General features: G+C 29.7%; 4 protein-coding genes across 4 annotated transcripts; 1 reads left to right on the forward strand and 3 right to left on the reverse strand.

Annotated features, from left to right (window-relative positions):
• Window positions 1–2,480: 2,480 nt before the first annotated feature.
• Window positions 2,481–9,119, reverse strand: LOC123011329 (protocadherin Fat 4-like). Its single transcript, XM_044408716.1, has 28 exons — window positions 9,051–9,119; window positions 8,693–8,749; window positions 8,514–8,645; window positions 8,212–8,462; window positions 8,053–8,157; window positions 7,857–8,000; window positions 7,682–7,813; window positions 7,562–7,634; window positions 7,226–7,506; window positions 7,004–7,174; window positions 6,756–6,955; window positions 6,494–6,707; window positions 6,273–6,445; window positions 6,054–6,226; window positions 5,841–6,006; window positions 5,619–5,793; window positions 5,416–5,566; window positions 5,184–5,366; window positions 5,014–5,135; window positions 4,729–4,959; window positions 4,554–4,679; window positions 4,295–4,504; window positions 3,836–4,249; window positions 3,693–3,785; window positions 3,443–3,644; window positions 3,283–3,395; window positions 3,086–3,234; window positions 2,481–3,031 (listed from the first exon to the last, which is right to left on the reverse strand). The coding sequence occupies exons 2-28, from the start codon at window positions 8,733–8,735 to the stop codon at window positions 2,944–2,946; spliced, it is 4,515 nt and encodes a 1,504-aa protein (XP_044264651.1). The 5' UTR covers window positions 8,736–8,749; window positions 9,051–9,119; the 3' UTR covers window positions 2,481–2,943.
• A 1,354-nt stretch (window positions 9,120–10,473) lies between these two features.
• Window positions 10,474–11,468, reverse strand: LOC123016014 (troponin C, isoallergen Bla g 6.0101-like). The gene is made up of 5 exons (XM_044416179.1): window positions 11,367–11,468; window positions 11,257–11,314; window positions 11,093–11,208; window positions 10,762–11,047; window positions 10,474–10,714 (listed from the first exon to the last, which is right to left on the reverse strand). The coding sequence occupies exons 1-5, from the start codon at window positions 11,367–11,369 to the stop codon at window positions 10,689–10,691; spliced, it is 489 nt and encodes a 162-aa protein (XP_044272114.1). The 5' UTR covers window positions 11,370–11,468; the 3' UTR covers window positions 10,474–10,688.
• A 65-nt stretch (window positions 11,469–11,533) lies between these two features.
• On the reverse strand, window positions 11,534–12,297 carry LOC123016015 (troponin C, isoallergen Bla g 6.0101-like). Its single transcript, XM_044416180.1, has 4 exons — window positions 12,206–12,297; window positions 12,124–12,151; window positions 11,673–12,074; window positions 11,534–11,622 (listed from the first exon to the last, which is right to left on the reverse strand). Exons 1-4 carry the CDS (start codon window positions 12,206–12,208, stop codon window positions 11,597–11,599), a joined length of 459 nt encoding a protein of 152 aa, XP_044272115.1. The 5' UTR covers window positions 12,209–12,297; the 3' UTR covers window positions 11,534–11,596.
• A 4,452-nt stretch (window positions 12,298–16,749) lies between these two features.
• Window positions 16,750–17,762, forward strand: LOC123016076 (troponin C-like). The gene is made up of 6 exons (XM_044416295.1): window positions 16,750–16,875; window positions 16,935–16,962; window positions 17,018–17,161; window positions 17,213–17,332; window positions 17,384–17,515; window positions 17,575–17,762. Exons 1-6 carry the CDS (start codon window positions 16,873–16,875, stop codon window positions 17,607–17,609), a joined length of 462 nt encoding a protein of 153 aa, XP_044272230.1. The 5' UTR covers window positions 16,750–16,872; the 3' UTR covers window positions 17,610–17,762.
• Window positions 17,763–19,257: the final 1,495 nt, after the last annotated feature.

Here is a 19,257-nt window from a genome sequence, read left to right on the forward strand (position 1 = left end):
TAAAATTTGTTGTTATCAAAATAGAAAATTATTTTGTTTTTTTTCCAAAAAATGCTTGTAAATAATTTTTGCCTATTGCGTTATTGATATTTTCATCATTATTCAGCGTGATGATAAAGGTGTATAAAATTCATAACACAATAAATTAACAGAAAAGTATATGTGGTGAATTAAATATTTTTTTTCCATTATATCAATTTTATTGAGGTTTCGGAATCTCTAATACCAGTTATGCTGTTATTCCAATTCTTTGACAAAAAAAAAATTAATGAGTAAATTGCAATTGTGTGCAACTTAATCATCACCTGTATTGTCATTAAATACAAAGAAAACAACTACGTGACTTGAATTAGATAAAAACAGTATTTTAACACAATTAATTTTAAACGACGTAATGCGATTAGCGGTTTTATAATCCAATAAATTTACTTTAGGTTGAAATAGTTGGCTTTTATGTAACGTTTTGTCAATGGTTCGAAGAAAAAATTGTTGCGAATTAAAATGGTCAGGTATCTATATCAATTAATTTTTACAACTTCGAGAGCGAAAGTAATTTTTTAAGACATAACAGTTAAAAGTTTTTAAAAAAATTGAAAATTGTTACGTGGATAAATTTATTTTTTGATAAGTAATAGTCTACTTTTTTAAACATTATTTTGTATATTTTTTATTCTTTATAAAGAATAGCCCTAGATACAAAAAAAACAACAACAAAACTATAAAAACTGATAAAAATGAGCAAATTACAAGGTGAAAAAATTTTCGTCACCCTGTTAGTAAAAAACACGTGTAGAATGTGCTTGGATACTGTTTTGTGTATCAAACAGTTTTTCTTTAGGTAAAGACAAAACAATGGTCAATTTGTGAGCCAAATATTTGTGTACAAATTATAGTATTGTTTTAGAGCTTTAAAGAATTTGGCAAGGCATTGAATGTAATGTAAAAAAATATTTACAAGTTGGTCGAAATCTCACACAGAATTTGAACATTGGCCCCTGACCGCTAATTACTGGGATTTTTGATTCATGTGATTTATAAAGACGATTTCTTTGTTGAATTAAAATATAGGAAAATTAAAACATTTTATTCCAATAAGCATGATGACGTGCAGACGGTTTTGGTATTTTTAAAAAGTTCGTCTCGGAAAATCCAAAAAAATGGGTCGGGCTTTCCTCAGAACGCAGTAATTGGTTTGCTCAACATAAAGAAAGCAATCGCTGTATAATTTTGGTATTGTTTTATTTGGAGATAGGCGTTCAGTCTACTTTTCGGGGCTTATTTAATCGCATGGAACCATTTATTGTTTACTCTTTTATACATTTGTGAAAGGCAAATCCATGATTTAATGGTCGCATTTTTATTCGTAATTCGTCTGTAGGTAATAGTTTTTTGGCTGTTACAGAAATTAATTACTATGGCGGTACCTGAAAACTGTCGAAATTCCCATTTTGCTTCTTTTTTATTCTTTGAATTCCTTTTTATAGTCACCAGGTTTTTAATTAGTATTTGCTTGGGTATCATTAAGGATTTTCGGTTAATTTTTTTTTTTAAAATAACAGAAAATATAGTATGTCTAGTAGTAATATGTTATTGAAGAAGATTTTTTTTATTAAAATTTTTGTTTGAGCTAAAAAACTGATTGGAGTTCCCGAAACTCGCTCATTAAGTTGAAAAATTGTATTTTTTAAAAGTGTTTCTATTGAGTTCAGCCTTTAATACCGTGCGACCAAAAAAAATAAATAAATAAATTAGAGTAGGCGGTGATTAAAGTCGTTCAGATGGCGATCTTGATTTTTGACGTCAAATGTCAGCGGAAACTTTGACAAGTTTGCGTTTTATTCATTTTGAGTGAAATAATGTTCACTTTAGAGCAGAAAAGGTAAATGGTCATTTTTACTTTCTTTTTTTTGATCGCACGGTATAAACTATTGTTTGTGGTGATGTTTTTCTTTGACTTTCTCTTACGAGTGTTTATTTTTCAATTTTCTCTCTTATTTTTTGTATTTCAATGTAGTGTGTTTGTGTTTTTCTTCTTACTGATCAGAAATAGGTACGTGATGGAATTTTCTCAAAATTTTTTTGGACTTTAGCGCCCAAAGATACAAGGAATCACTTAGAAATGTTAGAAAAACATAAACATCACAGATATATCTAATTATTTTAATAAAAGAATGACAACCTATACATAAAAGTTGACATTGGCCATACATTTATAGGTTTATACTTAATTAAATTAGGTAAGACATAAAATCATACATAAATCATAGTAAATTTATTTTAAAATTTTTACTGCTTATTTTATTATCAAATATTAATTATCATAGTTGTATGTGACAACAAAATTAGAATTTCGACGTTTCAAATTACTGGAATTCCTGCCTTTTTTTTAAATTGCTAACAATTTAAACCAGTTGGCATATTTCAAATGACCTTTATAAAGTATTACTTGTATTATTATTATTAATAATATTATTATTTAATTTAAATAAGATACCGTTATTTAATTAATTTTATAAATAATGTAGCCTTGTAATTCTTGTTAGAAAACTAAGTATACTAAATACCGTATTTTGGGTTGACTAACGTTGAAACGCTCTTGAAGGGGTTAATTTCACTTACAAACTTAAATGTTTTCTATTGTTCATATTTATGTAGCATATTCATACTGAAATGAAAGTAATAAATTTTTTCAAATATCTAGCTTGCCATGAAAATGACGTGGTACGAAATTTAATTGGTTCTCAAATAATTAATTATACCTACTTTCATTTTCACATAAAAATTTTTATACCAAAGCCAATTTTTTTTGTAAAACTTTATTATAGTGTCACTCGCAGTGACGTGTTTACAACTCACTTCGGAAGAGTACAAGCTGTAAAAGTATAAAAATTAAGCTTGTTATTACTAGTGGTGATAATAAGCCACGCTTTCAAAATCTCTTTCCTAATCTAAAGAAAAGCCCATCAGAAGTAAACCCACTTTTAAAAATTCTTCTTTCAGGGATTGTAATTTGCCCGTTTTTGTGACTTGTCTGAAAATTTTTATTTTTTTTTTATATAATTCTGGAAATTAATTATGCACCTACTTTAATATTGTGGTTGCTTCTTTTGGTCCGTGTGATTTAGTATCGTGGAAAAAAACAGGAACTATTGTTTGATCGGTATTTTTGTCAACTTTCTTTGAGCTTTCAACGGTTGTCGAGTAGTTGAATTGCGTTTCCAGTATGGATTTTATCTGAAGTAATTTTTTTTATACGATTATCTGAAATGGGTATGTACTTACAGAACCAGTAGCATTTTCTAAGACTTGTTGTTTGTTTTGAAATTTGAAATTTACAGTGTATTTGGAAGTTACCAAGTAGATTTGAGCAGTAGCGTTGTCTAGATGAGTTGATTCTAAACAAACTCTGTTAGAAATTGATCAATGTGTGAAAAAGTCTTACCTTCGTCATGAACACTGAGGAGCAATCTAAAATATCCACTCATGGTGTCACTGACTTCGAAATTTTGCTTAATGACACCGGTTTTTTCATCGATTTTGAAATGATCTTTAGCTGTGCTATTTGATACACCTGGCGAGTATGATTCTATTGAATCTATTACGTATGTTAGTTTTCCTTGACTGGTTGTATCAATATCGGTGGCCTAAATCAATTATAAGCAAAAATTTACTAATTTTGTGCATTTACTTACCGAAATTGTAAGGTTGATGTCTGTATCTATAGTGAGGAATGAAACATACTCTTTTTGGTCAAACACTGGTGGGTTATCATTCACATCTACAACCTAAGAAATACTTGTTACAATAATTGCAAAATTTCACAAAAATTGTTTACTTTTATGGTAAGATTAAACTTCGTTTCTTCGTTGGCATTGGAATTAATGGTATCTTTATTTGATGATTGTATGACCAAAGTGTAACTTTTCACTTCTTCGTAATCAAGTGGTGTTTTAAGTGTTACATTTCCTGTCTTTATGTCTACATCAAAGATGCTATTATTACCCTCGCGCAACAAATAGAAAATATCTAAGTTAGAAATATTCACATCTGGGTATGACGCATTTTCGACTTTGTAGTTTTCTGTAATTGAATTTTCTAGAAATTCAGTACTACCATCATGATGGGCAAAAACAGGATCTGTATTATCTTTATCAAAGAAACCAATATGGAAAGTACAATTTTTCGAATATGGTTTTTCCCCTGGAACCATCTGACTTTCATCGGCGTCTAAATAAGCCATAACAGTTATCTAAAACCGAATTTTAAAACTCTTTCACAGTTTAGAATCCAATACCGTGTAAGTTTCAGCCTTGAAACTACTTGTGCTCATTTGGAGTTGTGCTTGAGAGCCGTTAGAATTAGCGACTTTGAAGAGATTTTCACCACTGTTATCCTCAACAATTTTGAATAAAATCGCGTATTTGTTGTTTTGTTGATCAGTGGCGGCAATATTGTCAAAAATTTTGGCGTCCCACATTATCAGTGGTGCGTCTTTGTTTTGGGTCTAAAGTGTTAGAATGAGTTAGAAATAAACTGCAATAAACCACTTATACCATTTCTAAATAATACGTAGCTCCATCCACGGGAAATGTAAATTTCGGTTCCTCAAAATTGAATTTGACCACTTCTACTGAAACGGTTGACACACCAGACAAGGCAGGTTCTCCTAAGTCTGTAGTCTGAAATAATCGTTTTAACAAAGATTGTGTTGTTTTTTGAATACAATACGTTAATTGTAAATTTTAGATAACCATAATTGTCTCTTAAATCTTTTTTTAAAATAAGGGTAGCTTCCGTCTGAGTGTCAGCAGTTTCTATGTCAAAAAGTGTTAAAGAAGCGTTGCGGCAATTTTTTAGAGTTTCATCCTGACAGCGTTCAATTGCTGCGATCACAAAATTCATTTTTCCGTTATCACCTTCATCCTTATCTTCACCGTGAAGTTGTGTGTCAAGTGGACCCTAAATAGTGTTGTCTTGTCAAACAATTATCAAATTTCCATGGTAAATACTTACTGTTTTAGTGTTTTCTGACAATTTTGGTAAAGTAGTATTAACTACAGTCGGATAATTATCATTGAGGTCTGTTAATTTTATTGTTATTTTTGGTGGTGGATCTACGGGGTTTGAGATATTTCCTGTAAAAATTAAAGTAGGTATACATTTTCGTAAAATATTGTCAAAACCTTGTCCGGTAGGATTATCAATGCACATAAGATCAAACGTAAACTCGGGAGTTGTCTCTCTATCTAAGCTAGCTTCTGCTGATAAGTTAACTGTAATTCTATTCAAGTCATCAATTTGAAACCTGTTTGTTACATTAGAACTTGTGGTGGATGAAAATGAGCATTTCACGGTGTGGAATGGTTCTACAAGAAACAAAAATAAAATAACAAAACTTAAAAAAAAATAAGTTACCGTCTCTGTCACCATCTTTTGGTGACAACTCAAGGACCAACGTTCCATTTTGTTGGCTGTTATTATCAAGCCCATTATCTTCTGGAATTTCTATGTCCTGATTGCCCAATTGAGGTGCCAAGTCATTTTGGTCGTTTATATCGATAGTTATCTAAAATTGTGTGTGCTTGTGTAAAATGAAAAATTAACTAAACATTTATTACATTAATAGACGTATTATGGACACCATCACTTGCTGTGACAATATAAGTAACATTATACGTGAAAATGCCTTCCGGTTTGTCCGAATCAATAACATCGTTATCTTCCAAACAGACAAAGAGATTACCAGTGATATTATCAACTGCAAACCAGTTGGGTGTTTTATCGTTTACAGGTCTACAACACAAATTTTTTGTTTATTCAAAAACAATAAATTTTCTCACTTTATGGAATATGTGATCTTGTCTCCAACATCTTTATCAGTGGCTGTTATATTACCAATAGCAGTTCCATTTGCTGTGTTTTCAGTGACTTGTCTCCTATCATCAGCATTGCTTGAAAATTCCGGACTATTATCGTTTTTGTCTACGATTGTTATAGGAATTAATGCTGAAAGAAAACTCTCAATATCAAATCCAAAACATTGTCCCACTTACCAAAATCAAAACCTTCATTCTTCTCGGTGTTTTTATCAGTAATTTTCAAGTAAATATATAAAGTATCAAATAACTCATAATCTGGAGTGTTGTCTTTCTGAGTTTCGCTGATAGTTAATTTGGCGGAAACCACATGGTTTGTTGCCTCAGCAACAGTTTCGATGTTAATGCAGCTAAAAATGCTAGTTTCTACCAAAATATTAAACCAAATATACGTACTGATAATTTGCAAAATCCTCATTACTTATTTTTAGAGAGTTCTTAGTTGCGTAAGACTGGCTCCAATCAATTGAAAACATTAAGTCTGCATTCGTGTCTTCATCAAATGCTGCGATATTAGTCTTTAATTCGGTACCATGTGCCTGATTTTCGTCAATTTCCACTGATGATGACTTAAAACAACACTCAGTGTCGGAAAATTTTGCTGAAAATCTACTTACAATAACCAGTTTTGGGTTTTCGTCATTTACGTCTTCTACTAGGATAGTCAATTGAGTAGTAGCTGTATGATTTGCTAAATCTGTGGCTCTAATATGGATGTAAACTTTGTTTTGGGTCTCAAAGTCAAAAGCATCGTCTACTTTAGTGGTGATATTGCCACCTAGGGCTTCAATTGTGAAAGTGTTATTTACCAAAGCTCCCAACAATTCGTGTCTATGATTAGAATACATTACTGAGTTGGACAAAAGTATGTTTAATTACTTTAAACCAGCTGCTATGTCTTCAGCATCAGCATCTGTTGCTTGTATTGAAACTATCACAGTACCAGTTGGTACGTCTTCCCGGACTGTGACAACACCAACATCCCCAAATTGGGGGGTTTCATCATTGATATCATTCAGAACTATTGTAATTGGAACCATATCTGCCATTGACGTGTTTTTGGTTCCTTTAGTGTGTAACTGAAACCAAAATTTTATCTACCAAAACTTTCATAATTTTGGTATTACCTCCATCGTGATTATTTGCCAATCGGGTTGCTCAAAATCTAATTTATTTGAGTCTAGAATATTTAGAGTAAGTGTTGTGTTTTCATATCCTCGTTCAGGAATTACAGCAAATGCGGTTAAAAAATCTGCATTTTTTGAAGTCAAATCTATAGTGTACATAGCATTCTCTCCCTAAATTAAAAAAGAAATGGTAAAAGCAAAAAGAAAAGTATTGATATTTACAAAGTCTATATCAGATACTGATATGTTTGTATCTATTTTCGTTGAACCTTCATCTATGGTTAATTTTAATTCTTTTATCTCGGCTGAATCGTTAATATAAATTTTTGGGATGTTGTCATCAATATCTTCAATAATCAAGAAAATCTGGGCAGTTGTTGTTGAGTTTGAATCTTCGACTTCTGTAGCTGTTACATTAATGGTGATCTCGTCGTTTCCTGCATCTCTATCAATTGGATCAATGGTAATAGTCCCATCTTTAGGATCAATTTTAGCGTAACCACCTAAAGCACAGAAATTAGTTTTTTATTATAAATTAAATTTTGGTTAATGTTTCACTTGGATCATCAATACTATAACTTATGTTATTATTTATTCCATAGTCACCATCTTGTGCTGAAACTTGTGTTGTCTGAAAAATTGTATTAGAAATTGAATTTAAACAAAACTTTTGTGTACATAAGATTGTTTTTCTGGTATTGTTAGGACAGATTCAATTTTTTCCCAAACTGGTGGTTTATTGGGAATATCATTGACTTGGACTAGAATGGGGACACTTTTTAGAGGAGTGGTTTCGTGACCAGCAGCGTCCTAAAAAAATCCTTAAAAACTACTAAAAACCAGTTTAAATCACCTTTGCTTCCAAATGAAATGAATACACAAATGCACTGTTGAAGTCTAAAGTCACTCCTTCTTTCAAAATTAAATAAACGTCGCTTTTCGTGGCAGTTTCAAAAGGATTTTTTTTATATTTGAATTCAAATAAGTCTTTCTCACCCTACAACAAAACACATGCTTAATTGTCGTTAAATAAACTAATTGAATCTCACTCTTGAGCCTACGATATTTTTAAAATTCATTTTGCCTAAAAATCCATCAGGATCACTAACTTGGAAAACACACATTGAATTATCAACTGTGTATTCTGTCATTTCCTATAACTTGATATTAACAGAAACAATTCTAAAAAGTTGGGAAATGTAAATTACATCCATGTCGCAATTAGAAGTTATTAAATTCGGGCTTTCGTCGTCCAAATTTTTGAAACCAACGCTCAAGGTTTGGCGAGTAGTCGGATCGGAACCATCTGTGATATCCAAAATAAAAGGGTTAGGCTGTATTTTTTCATAATCAAGCCTTTTTATCGTAATTTTGTATTCACTAGTATTGTTTCCAGGCTCAACTTTGGCCTCTAGTTTTTTCTCCTGATCATAATCGTTTATTTGAAGTGAGTTTTTAACTAAGCGGCAAAGTTTTAGTTAGTGAATTTACATGATTTTTTTCGTTTTACCATCGGTTACTAGAACAGCAATCACACGGCTACCATTGTTGTCCTCATCTACTGTTACTGGTTGTGCATTAGTAGTTTTGTTATCAAAGTGTACCCCTGTTGAATTGGCATCTTTGAATTCAAATGAGAAAACTGCGAAACAAAAGTTGGAATTTGTTTTTAGAAAGCTGGCAACTTACCGGAAGTTATAATGCCCAGAAACACCAAAATGGTGAATCGCATTTTGAACAAGAAATCTGAAAATAAATGATAAGATACCTGTATTATTAAGTAACTAATGAGCAATTATTAAACTCTTTATCCTATCTTATCACAAAAAATTGCAGTGATTTTTTTTATAATTTATGTAAAACTTCAAGGTCAAATAAATAATTTTTAAAAAGCATTAGAGGAATATTTAAAAGTAATAAGTACTTAATTGTAAATCATATTTTAGTTTTTTGTTTGATTTGATTTATTAGTTTTCTTTCACTAAAAGATTGATTTCTAATTTAGAAAATTAATTCAAACCAAGTCTGCTATGTAGTAAGTGCTTACTTAAAAATATTTCAAAAAGGTACAAATTTCACACTTTTCAAAAGTTGTTATAACGCCAGCAGAACAATCTCGACTGATAAATTAAACAAAAATTGATCATTTTTCCTTGATTTTGTTTTACCTGATTAGATTCTCGTAAAGATAAAGATTTAGTAAATTTGTTGGCAAATGTGAAGTACCTAAAACTTGCCTAAATTTTAATTGTTCTTATTTTGGTGGATCAAATTTCAACATTTTAAATATATTTTTTTATTTCTTTAATAATAAATCTTTCTTTTTTATTAGTTTCCATGGAATATTTTAAGCACTTGGTAGCATTATGGTAGTTTGTGAAATTTTACAAAAAAATAGATGCGGAGATTTTATTTCAAAAATTATAGATATTTTAAAAATCACAATCCGTTTTCCAATGAACAAACTTCACTGGCTTGTCTCTATGATAGTTCAAAATTTATACCTAATTTCTTTTTTTAATTTTACCAATAAAATAATTAATTAGTAATTTTAGTACCCCCATTTTCTTTAAGATTTCAAACGTTGCAAGTAACTAAAAAACTAGTGAAATCAATAAATTTATTCAAGTACTTTTTTATTTAAATTTCAATTAAAGATGTTGATAAAAACAAAAAAATATTTATTACAGCATTTGACGACAAAATAGCAATCATTTATAAAAATTATTTTAATTAGAGAAGGGTCTTATGTTTTTTTATTTTTTATCTTGTCTGTATCGTTAATATAAATTTTTGGGATGTTGTTATCTATATCTTCAATAATCAACAAAATCGAATCAGTTGTTTTTGACTTTGGATCTTCGACTTCTGTAGCTGTTACACTAATTTTGATTTCATTTGTGAATCTCATTTTGAACAACAAATTTGAAAATGATTGATAAAATACTCGTTTTATTAAGTAACTAATGGCAATTATTAAACTCTTTATCCTTATCCTCTTATCATCAAATCAAATTCAGTTGCAATAATATATTTGTCAATCTACCTTATCACAAACAACTGTAGTGATTTTTAACGTAATTGGGTAAAACTTCAAGGCCAATGATATGTATACTTTACAACATGATTTTTAAAAAGCATTGGGGGAATAATTAATTCTTTTTTTGATTTGTTTTATTGGTTTTCTTTAACGAAAATTGATGAATATATAAAAGTTTATTTCCAATTTACAAAATTAATTTAAACTAAGTCTGATGTGTGAGTTTACATTTTCAAAAGTTGTTATTACGCCAGTACAACGATTTCGCCTGAAAAATTAGACAAAAATTGATAATTTTTCCTTGATTTTGCTTTAACTGATTATATACTCTAGTAAAGTAAAGTTTTATATCAATTTTTGTAGCTGTTGCAGTTTTTTTCTGTAAAGGAACTTCGGATATAACAGACTGGTTAGAAGTAATAAAATATTATATTGATTAATTTTTATTGATTTGTTTTTATAAATATAAATATTTACTTATTCTAGTACCTAAGTGATTAACAATGTAACAATACAATTTGTCCTTTGGCGAGATAATAGTGTAATCCTTATAATAGAAATTTTGGCACAATGACAGGACGAAATTAAATTGTGTTCGAAATTATATCACTGTTTCCTAATAATGGTGTTAATTTGGGAACAAAACTAGCCGATCATCATCGCCTTGAATTCTGGAAAAACAGTTTTATTTTTTAAAATATTGCTCTAAAACACTAACCTTCCCAATCGACTGTTCCAGAACCATCAGTATCAATCTCTTCAATCATTTGTTCCAAATCCGCCGGAGTTAACTTTTCGTCTAGTTCTTTCAAAATTTCTCGTAATAAATCGACTGAAATGTAGCCAAGCCCACTTTTGTCGTAGAGTCTAAAAGCGTCTTTTAGTTCTCGTAAAATAGCTTCGGTGTCTTCCTCTTCTTCCACAACAAATCGTGCAGCCAAGTGTGCAAATTCCTCAAAGTTCATGACTCCGTTACCATCAGCATCAATTTCGGAAATAATACCCTAAGATTAATAATTACATTACGAAAAAAAAAACACATTCTTTACCTGTAGTTCTTCGGCTGATAATTGATGTCCCAACATATCCAAAATTTGCCCAATCATGTCAACACCGATTTCCCCCTTCTTTTCCATATCGAAAGAATCAAAAATTTGTTTCAGTACTGAAAATATTTTGCTTATATTTGCAGCAATTAGGCGAAAAAACTTACATTTCAACTGATCTTTTGATATTTCAAGATCCTTGAGTTTCTCCAATTCTTCGTCTTCCTTAAAATAAGAGAAATACTAGAATTTTATTGCGTATCAAGTGCGCACCTACCATTTTTAACACCTGTGTACGTGTTGGTGATCAGAATCTAATTAACTAGAGCGTCTTTAATTAGCGCTAAAATATTTATAGAACTATCAATCACAGTTACCTTTCGATTAAAGGGGGGAGGCTTATGTCGAAAAGGGACAAGGATATTGTATTTATAAAAAAATTCATTACGTATGAAAAGGGTTTATTAACATAAAATTTATAAACTGAAAATACCTCAAAATGCACTTCTAACCAATCATGACTGCTTTGAATTCTAAAAAATTAATATTAATTTGAATTTTGCAAACTAATGCAAAAAGTTACCTTCCCAATCCACGGTGCCTGAACCATCAGTATCAATTTCATCAATCATATTATCTAAATCATCTTCACTCAAATTATCATCAAGCTCTCGTAGAATTTCTCGGAGAACATCGGTTGTGATAAAACCATTTCCTTCTCTATCATAAAGTCTGAAAGCTCCTTTGAGTTCCTGTTGGATAGCTTCCGTATCTTCGTCGTCTTCGGTTAAAAACCTAGCAGCTAAATTTGCAAACTCTTCGAAGTTTACTTCACCGTTTCCATCTTCGTCGATTTCCGTAATGATGGTTTCCAGTTCTTCGCCGATTAATTGAGTTCCTAATAGGTCCATTATAGTACCGATCATATCGACTCCAATATAACCCTTCTTCTCGACGTCAAAGGCGTCAAAAGTTGATTTTAACACTTAAAGTAGAGATTATTTTTTTAATTGTGTGTATGGAATTTTTCTTACTTGAAATTTGCTCTTTGTCTAAATCGTTCTAAAATAAAGATAAATAATAATAATAATACAAGAGATTTAAGCTGTTGCTTACCATGATTGAAGTGTTGGTTTTGAAGGTGAGCACTCTGCTTTCTGGACTTGACAAAGAGAATGAAGCGCATTTAAATACTGTGTACAGCAGGCAATGAGTGTAAAATAGGTTATTGATCTTTTTCTCTCATTCTTAGTACTAATTTTGTTACTGAAAGGGTGGGTAGATGTTAAGTGTTAAGAGTTGACAAGTCTTATGCTAATGTTTTAAAACTGTTGATTGTATTAAAAAATTGTTAACAATCTTAATAGGAAAAATTTAAATAATGTTGGCAAATGTCAAAAGTTATGCTTTTTGCGATAAAGGATTTGTTTAGAAAATTCATTTGTTTTAAGTAGGTTCAGAAGAGCTTGTTAAAAAATTTATTTGATCACACACCATTAAAAATTTTGAAATATCAATTACACAAAATCACTCATTTCTCGTTTTCATAACTTTAAAATTAGGATAAATTTAGGCATAGAGAGAAAAACAATGAGTTTTTTAATGGTGTTTTGCATTTTAATCTTATATGTATAAACATGGTGAATATAAAGTCTAGAACTAAGCGGTTTTTTTTCATCATTTACCTACAGAAAATAACAATTAATAAAAAATAAAGTAACAAAAAATGTCATCGAATCTTGCAATTAATGTAATTTTTTTTTGGAGAAATTAAATATAAAATGGATAGTTGTAATCATTAAATCATAACTTTCATGAAAAAAATGGTGTAATAGAGAATGGACATTAAAAAATTAATTTTTTTGTTGAACTCAAAAACAAAAACAAAATTTCGAAAAATTTTATCCTTGATAAACCATCGCATTTTTAAAGTACTTTATTTACAGAAATTTAAAAAAATTACAGAAAAAAATCTCTTTTCGTTTTTATAGTCGCATTTCATTAACTTTGTATTCACAAAGGTGTACTAAAAGAATTGTGCAACAAAATCGCATTTAAATTCTTTGATTTTGAAATTTTAAAAATGTCCTGTTTCATAGCATTTTTGGAGTATGTGTTAAAACTTTTGAATTAAAATAAAAATTTTGGTTAAAAATGTATGAAATTGGTGAATTTATCTTACAAGTACATAATTATTATTAATAAACCAAAAATAGATAAAGTTTTGGTAAAAAAAAATGTGATTTACCTACTTCAATTGTGGCGCACTGTATATTTTAAATCTTAATTAATAACATTATTTAAACTACTGCTGTTTACTGTCAGTTTGCTTTATTTGTTTATTAAAATTCAGTTCGGATCAGATTTAGTCGTTTCTGGAATTTCATTTTTCATGGTGTGAAAATAGGTGTTTTTACTAGAAAATGGAATTTAATGAAATTAGCTTCATTTTTTAACTAACCATTGTTGAAATCGTTAGCAACAATTATTTTAAGCTTTTTTTTTTATTAAATACTTCATTTTTTTATAAAAATTAAATATCGTCATTGTAAAATGTACAGGGTGCTGCATTTTGGATGTCTGAATAGGGAATCTCCGAAACTAAGAGGTTTAGCCAAAAACGAGTAATACATTCTGGGTCTCATTTTTTGAGAAAATAATATTGGGTAAAACCGCATCCCGCTATCGTCTTTTGTTTTCGACTTATAGACAAAAATTGACATTTTAGCGAAATCTAAAAAAATTCATATCTTTGTTATTATAGAAGACACAGATTTGAAATAAAGACATTATACAGGCACTTTTTTTTACGTAGAATTTAATAATGTAGTTAACAATTTTTTTCAGTTATTAGTTTAGCCGTAATAAGATAAACTTGTATTTTTTAAATGGGAATCATAGATGGCTATGTCATTTTTAAAAAGCTTGTTTTTTTCTTATCTAAAAAATATATATTTGTAACAAATTTATATTAGCAAAAAATTATCTTTGATTTTTGTTCGCAGCTGTCCATGAAAAAATGTTGCATCTTCAACCAAAAGGATTTAAACTATATTATATTCAATAGTGTCACTAATGAAAGAGTTTTCTAAGTACTAAGTGATGAAAAAGATGCAAAATAAATTGTAAATCAACTTATTGGCGACTAATAACATTTCTTTGTTTTTAAACAAGCTAACATTATCATTGCAACTTCTARTGATACATARAGTGTTGTAAAAAAAAGCCKCTTTAATTCTTCAATAAAATATATTTTATATGACACAAAAATGACGATATGGCCATTCAAATACCCAAATTCCGTCTATGTGAAACGTTATCCTACCTCCATTAGATCATCAAAAAAATGTTTTTTTCTAATTGTGTTGACCACCGCCTCCTTAATCAAATGTATCAATATCCCGCCTGGGCATTTCGTAAAAAATGCATTGGAGCAGTGATTCCGATTTTTTCTTAGTTACGGGGGTTACTAAGGAAAAACTGAATAATTTTTAATTATTAACGAAAAATTACGCAATTAATAAATGCTGTGAAGGAAGGATACAACAAAACTAGATACGCCAGGGAGAATTGATATTATGAGATTGAACCCTTTAAGCTAAATAACTGGATTTGTCAAAAATTTTCCCCAGATTAAAGCGCCAACGGGAATCACTTGAACTCAAAAAATGCCCAGGCGAGAAAAGGATTATTTCTATGGAGACGGCGATGGTGTTGACTGTTGACACATTTGTTTTTCCTATTTTTGGATTTTTTAAAAATATGTAATAATTTTGTTCTGAGTCGCTCGGATATTTGTTCAATGCTTCTACCGTATCGTATTTTTTAAATCTTTATAATTTTATCTATTTTTTCATCTATTTTACAGTTCACAAAACTCTTATTGATTATTATTTACACATTTGGAGTGAAATAGTTTTTCCATGGCCAACTATTATCACACAAAATATGTATTTCACTTTTTAAGTATAGTTATAAAAAAATATTTTGTTACAAATTTATATTTTTTGATCAGAAAAAATAAGCTTTTCAAAATTGCCATAGCCGCCTATGATTTCCATTAAAAAAAATACAAGTTTATCTTATTACGGCTAAACTAATAACTGAAAAAAATTGTTAACTACATTATTACATTCTACGTAAAAAAGTGCCTGTATACTGTCTTTATTTCAAATCTGTGTCTTCTATAATAACAAAGATATGAATTTTTTTAGATTTCGCTAAAATGTCAATTTTTGTCTATAAGTCGAAAACAAAAGACGATAGCGGGATGCGGCTTTACCCAATATTATTTTCTCAAAAAATGAGCCACAGAATGTATTACTCGTTTTTGGCTAAACCTCTTAGTTTCGGAGATTCCCTATTCGGACATCCAAAATGCAGCACCCTGTACATTCTTTATTAAGCGTTTCTATCCTTTATTTACGTCGCTGAAATTTCTTAGTAGGCATCAGAAAACTGAAATAAATTAAGAGTTATGGCAGATATGAAAATTTATGAGTTTTGACAAACGTAATGGGTTACTATTTTTAAAAATTATCTCACGCTGTGATAAATTTTATTTATTAACGCAGATACAAAATTGTGCTTTATATCTAATATTTTATGTACCTATGTTTATAATTTTTTTTTTAAAAAGGAGCTATAAAAATAATTTCAAAAAAAATCCATTTATAAATTAATGGCTATTTTTTATTATGTTATTGTAACATATTGCGCTAATAGACAATTATTTGAAGGAAAAATTAGATCAGGAAAATAAAATAAATTAAAAATAAATACAAGATTAGGAATCCAAGGGCAAAACGTCTAGACCAAGGAGCAAAATCAGTATTTGTACTACATTATAAGAGTACATTATAGTAGATTAGAATTTTAAATAAACTGATAACCTGATTGGACGAATGTCTGGAAGAGGGCCAGCAAGCGAAAGCGAGTATAAAACTTTTTCGGGGGTATACAACGTGTTATACGCAAGCATATGTGATTAATAGTTTTAGTAAATTGCTTACATTGTTTTAGAGCACGGCGACAGGGCCGTAATTGAATTTTTCTAAACAATTATTAAAAAATGTGGAGGAACTGTTTTAAATATTACACAATTTTTTATATTTCCGTAGATTTTAAAGCCCGACGTGGTTAGAGGGCTTTCAATTGCCAAAGGGCTATAATTTTTTAATATGGCAGCAAAACGTATGATGACCCCTGACGTTGAAATTAAATTGGTAACAATGAATGAATATTTATAGAGGCTGAAAATTGCAGAAAACAAGGCAACCAAACACAAAATTTTGAGTTGTTTTGCTCAATTCAGTTCGTTATCGGTTGATTTTGAGCATTATTTTTTTTGAAAGTTCACCACAAATTGAAAAAGTTAATGAGAATCTCAGGAATTAGGAAGAAAACATATAACATGCATTGGTCAATTTTCTTTTTTTTATGTCAAAAAAATCCTAAATATAGTTATGTAGTTTTCAAGATATAAAAAAGAGCGTGGAACACCATGACAATTACCAACTTAATTTCAAAGTTATAGACCACTTTTATCAGAAATTTAATTTGTTACAAATATCACTTATGATTTCGTTGGAATTCGTCCAAAAATATGTCAGTCCGGTCCTGCATAGTATTTTACGATTAATTAAAACTGAAGCAGCTGGATTCTGAAAAAACATGAACTAGACGCAGCCCCACTATTCCCAGTATGCGAACTTTTATAAGAGAGTGCTTTTCATATGTTTGCTATTTCTTTCACGTTTCATTAAAGTATCAATCCATAGAACATGGTAAGTTAGTGATTTGGGTTATTTATAAACAATATTGATTTATTTTCCAATCTTACCAGGATGATCTTAGCAAAGACCAAATTGCGCGTAAGTTTAGCTTCTTATTGAAAATAACGATCAATAAATTTACTTTGTTTCTCAGTTCTTCAAAAAGCCTTCGACACATTTGATGTCGAAAAAAAAGGAAGTATTGGTACTGCTATGGTTGGTACAATCTTAAGTATGTTGGGTGTGCACACAACTGAAAAGATGTTGGCTGAAATTATTGCTGAAGTGGATGAGGATGGTAGATATAAACTAAATGAAAATACAACAACAATAAAGGTATTGTTTTTAGGTTCCGGCGAATTAGAATTTGAAGAATTTATAACACTTGCCTCTAGATTTATGGCAGAGGAAGATGCGGAAGCCATGCAAGCAGAATTAAAAGAAGCCTTCCGGTTGTACGATAAAGAAGGTTTACCTAGTCTATTATAAGTATTACGTTTTTTTATTCAGTTTTTTATAGGCAATGGTTACATTACCACTTCCACACTTAAGGAAATTCTTAAAGAATTAGACAATAATTTGAGTAATGAGGAATTAGATGGAATTATTGCTGAAATTGATACTGACGGATCCGGAACCGTTGATTATGATGGTATGTTATTTCACAATAATAATAACACCACTGAAATTATTTGTTTCATAATTTTTCAGAATTTATGGAAGTCATGACTGGTGGAGATGATTAATTTTAATCATGTATCACAAAATAAATGAATAATATTTTCCTGATTCTCTTGGTGTTTTTGATAATTACTTTGTCTACTTGTAATTATTCAAGGAGCAGGTTAATGATTCTGGACTACGAGTCCATGTGTAAATAAAATTACCTCTTGTGATAATTTTTTTATCTAATAAACCTTCCAATACTTAATAGTTTGATCGCAGTAACTATAAAAAAGTGTATTTTACCACATATATTATTTATATTTATTTTTTCTCTTCTTTTCTTTTTTTTTTTTCTCTTTTTTCTCTTCTCTTTTGTATCTTCTAGTCTTCTTTTCACAACTTGACATTTTCACATTTTTTTTTATATGTTACCCTCATGCCTTCACTTAAAAATGAGAAAAGACTGACCAAAAAAATGCAAATAACGTTAAATTTCGTAACAATTAAGAATATAGTTTCTGTTTACTCTTCTGTTAACTTGCAATAAGTAAACGTACTCGTGGAAGATTATTTACGAATTGAAAATAAATAAGGTCAATTTTAATTTAACATTTTTTCTTGGCTCTCTGTGAAGCAGAGTTTTGAATTTTACGAATTTTTAGACACTCTGTATATATTTCTGATCTTTCGTTAATTTTTTCTTTTCTTTATTAGGTTTTGTTTTAGAGTGGTTGTTTTTAGGCAATTTTTAGGTTTTGTTTTGTCGTATTATTTTTTCTGATAAGTATTAATTTCTCTCATTCTTTTTGTTTACAGTGTGGCTCCGGATTGAGTTTTCAAGAGGAAAAAAACAAACATCTTTTATTTTACGCCAAAACTGCAAAAAAACATTGCTTGACCTAAAATGAGCAAATCTGAAATTAAAACTTCATTGTTGTGACTCAGTGGAAAGAAAACTTAATTTTTCTCTTGATTTTGGACTTATATAATTTTTCTCTGCGTTTTAAATTCCATCACATTGGCGGTTTTATTGTTTTGACAACGATGCTATTTTGCCAAATGAGTTTACGCAGGTTAAATAACAAAAATGTTTGTAAAAAACAATTTTAATAAATGACAACTCAAAGAAACAATTTTAAATTAAAAAAAGTAGTCGTTTTCAACAAGAACAATCATTATTCAATTAATTAATTAACTGTCAAGTGACATCTTTGTCAAAAAAGCAGTCCACAATTAAGAAAAAAATTAACTCTTCTTTCCACTGAATTAGAATGTTATTTCTTTGAAATTTTGTTGTAAAATCAAAGATAATTTTTATTGCTCTTGTAAACTCAATCTGGGGATATACTGTATATTTTTTTAAGTTTTCTTGTTTCTTTCATCTGTTTATTCTTTTTTTTTTATTACTAGTAAAACGAGAAAGTATTCGGATTTTAACTACTGGAATAATTCGTTATTAGAAGTCAATTTGAAGACCAAACAAACTCCGAATCCAATTTTTTTTGCATTTGTCCTCATGATTTTCACGAGTGTGTTTGTCTTTGTACAAGGAAAAATGTCCATGAAATTTTAATATTAACTCAGAAATGCTGTGTTTTCGGCAAAAATTGGAAATAGAAAAGTTGTTTCTCTTGACGAGTTCTATTAGTAGTTGGAGTATTTGCTTGTAATCTGCGAACACCCTGTTACACATTTCGTTTTTTTTGTCCTATACAGGGCCGTACCCAA

The sequence above is a fragment of the Tribolium madens genome, unplaced genomic scaffold (assembly GCF_015345945.1).
Source record: "Tribolium madens isolate multiple individuals breed KSU strain unplaced genomic scaffold, Tmad_KSU_1.1 Scaffold_19;HRSCAF=116;Tcas5.2_LG9, whole genome shotgun sequence".
Taxonomy (NCBI): domain Eukaryota; kingdom Metazoa; phylum Arthropoda; class Insecta; order Coleoptera; family Tenebrionidae; genus Tribolium; species Tribolium madens.

Excerpts from the sequence above, each read along its gene's own strand:
- LOC123016015 (XM_044416180.1), bottom strand. Across the intron at positions 12,075-12,123 it reads AGACAAAGAGCAAATTTCAA|TGTTAAAATCAACTTTTGAC; the intron begins GTAAGAAAAATT and ends CTCTACTTTAAG. Across the intron at positions 11,623-11,672 it reads AGGCACCGTGGATTGGGAAG|AATTCAAAGCAGTCATGATT; the intron begins GTAACTTTTTGC and ends TTAATTTTTTAG.
- LOC123016076 (XM_044416295.1), top strand. Across the intron at positions 16,963-17,017 it reads TAGCAAAGACCAAATTGCGC|TTCTTCAAAAAGCCTTCGAC; the intron begins GTAAGTTTAGCT and ends TTTGTTTCTCAG. Across the intron at positions 17,333-17,383 it reads CCGGTTGTACGATAAAGAAG|GCAATGGTTACATTACCACT; the intron begins GTTTACCTAGTC and ends AGTTTTTTATAG.
- LOC123016014 (XM_044416179.1), bottom strand. Across the intron at positions 11,048-11,092 it reads TATCAGCCGAAGAACTACAG|GGTATTATTTCCGAAATTGA; the intron begins GTAAAGAATGTG and ends TATTAATCTTAG. Across the intron at positions 10,715-10,761 it reads TGGAACAGTCGATTGGGAAG|AATTCAAGGCGATGATGATC; the intron begins GTTAGTGTTTTA and ends CTGTTTTTCCAG.
- LOC123011329 (XM_044408716.1), bottom strand. The coding sequence starts at position 8,735 with ATGCGATTCACCATTTTGGTGTTTCTGGGCATTATAACTTCCG. Across the intron at positions 6,227-6,272 it reads GAGGATTTTGCAAATTATCA|CTGCATTAACATCGAAACTG; the intron begins GTACGTATATTT and ends TAGCATTTTTAG. Across the intron at positions 5,794-5,840 it reads AAGATCACATATTCCATAAA|ACCTGTAAACGATAAAACAC; the intron begins GTGAGAAAATTT and ends TTTGTGTTGTAG.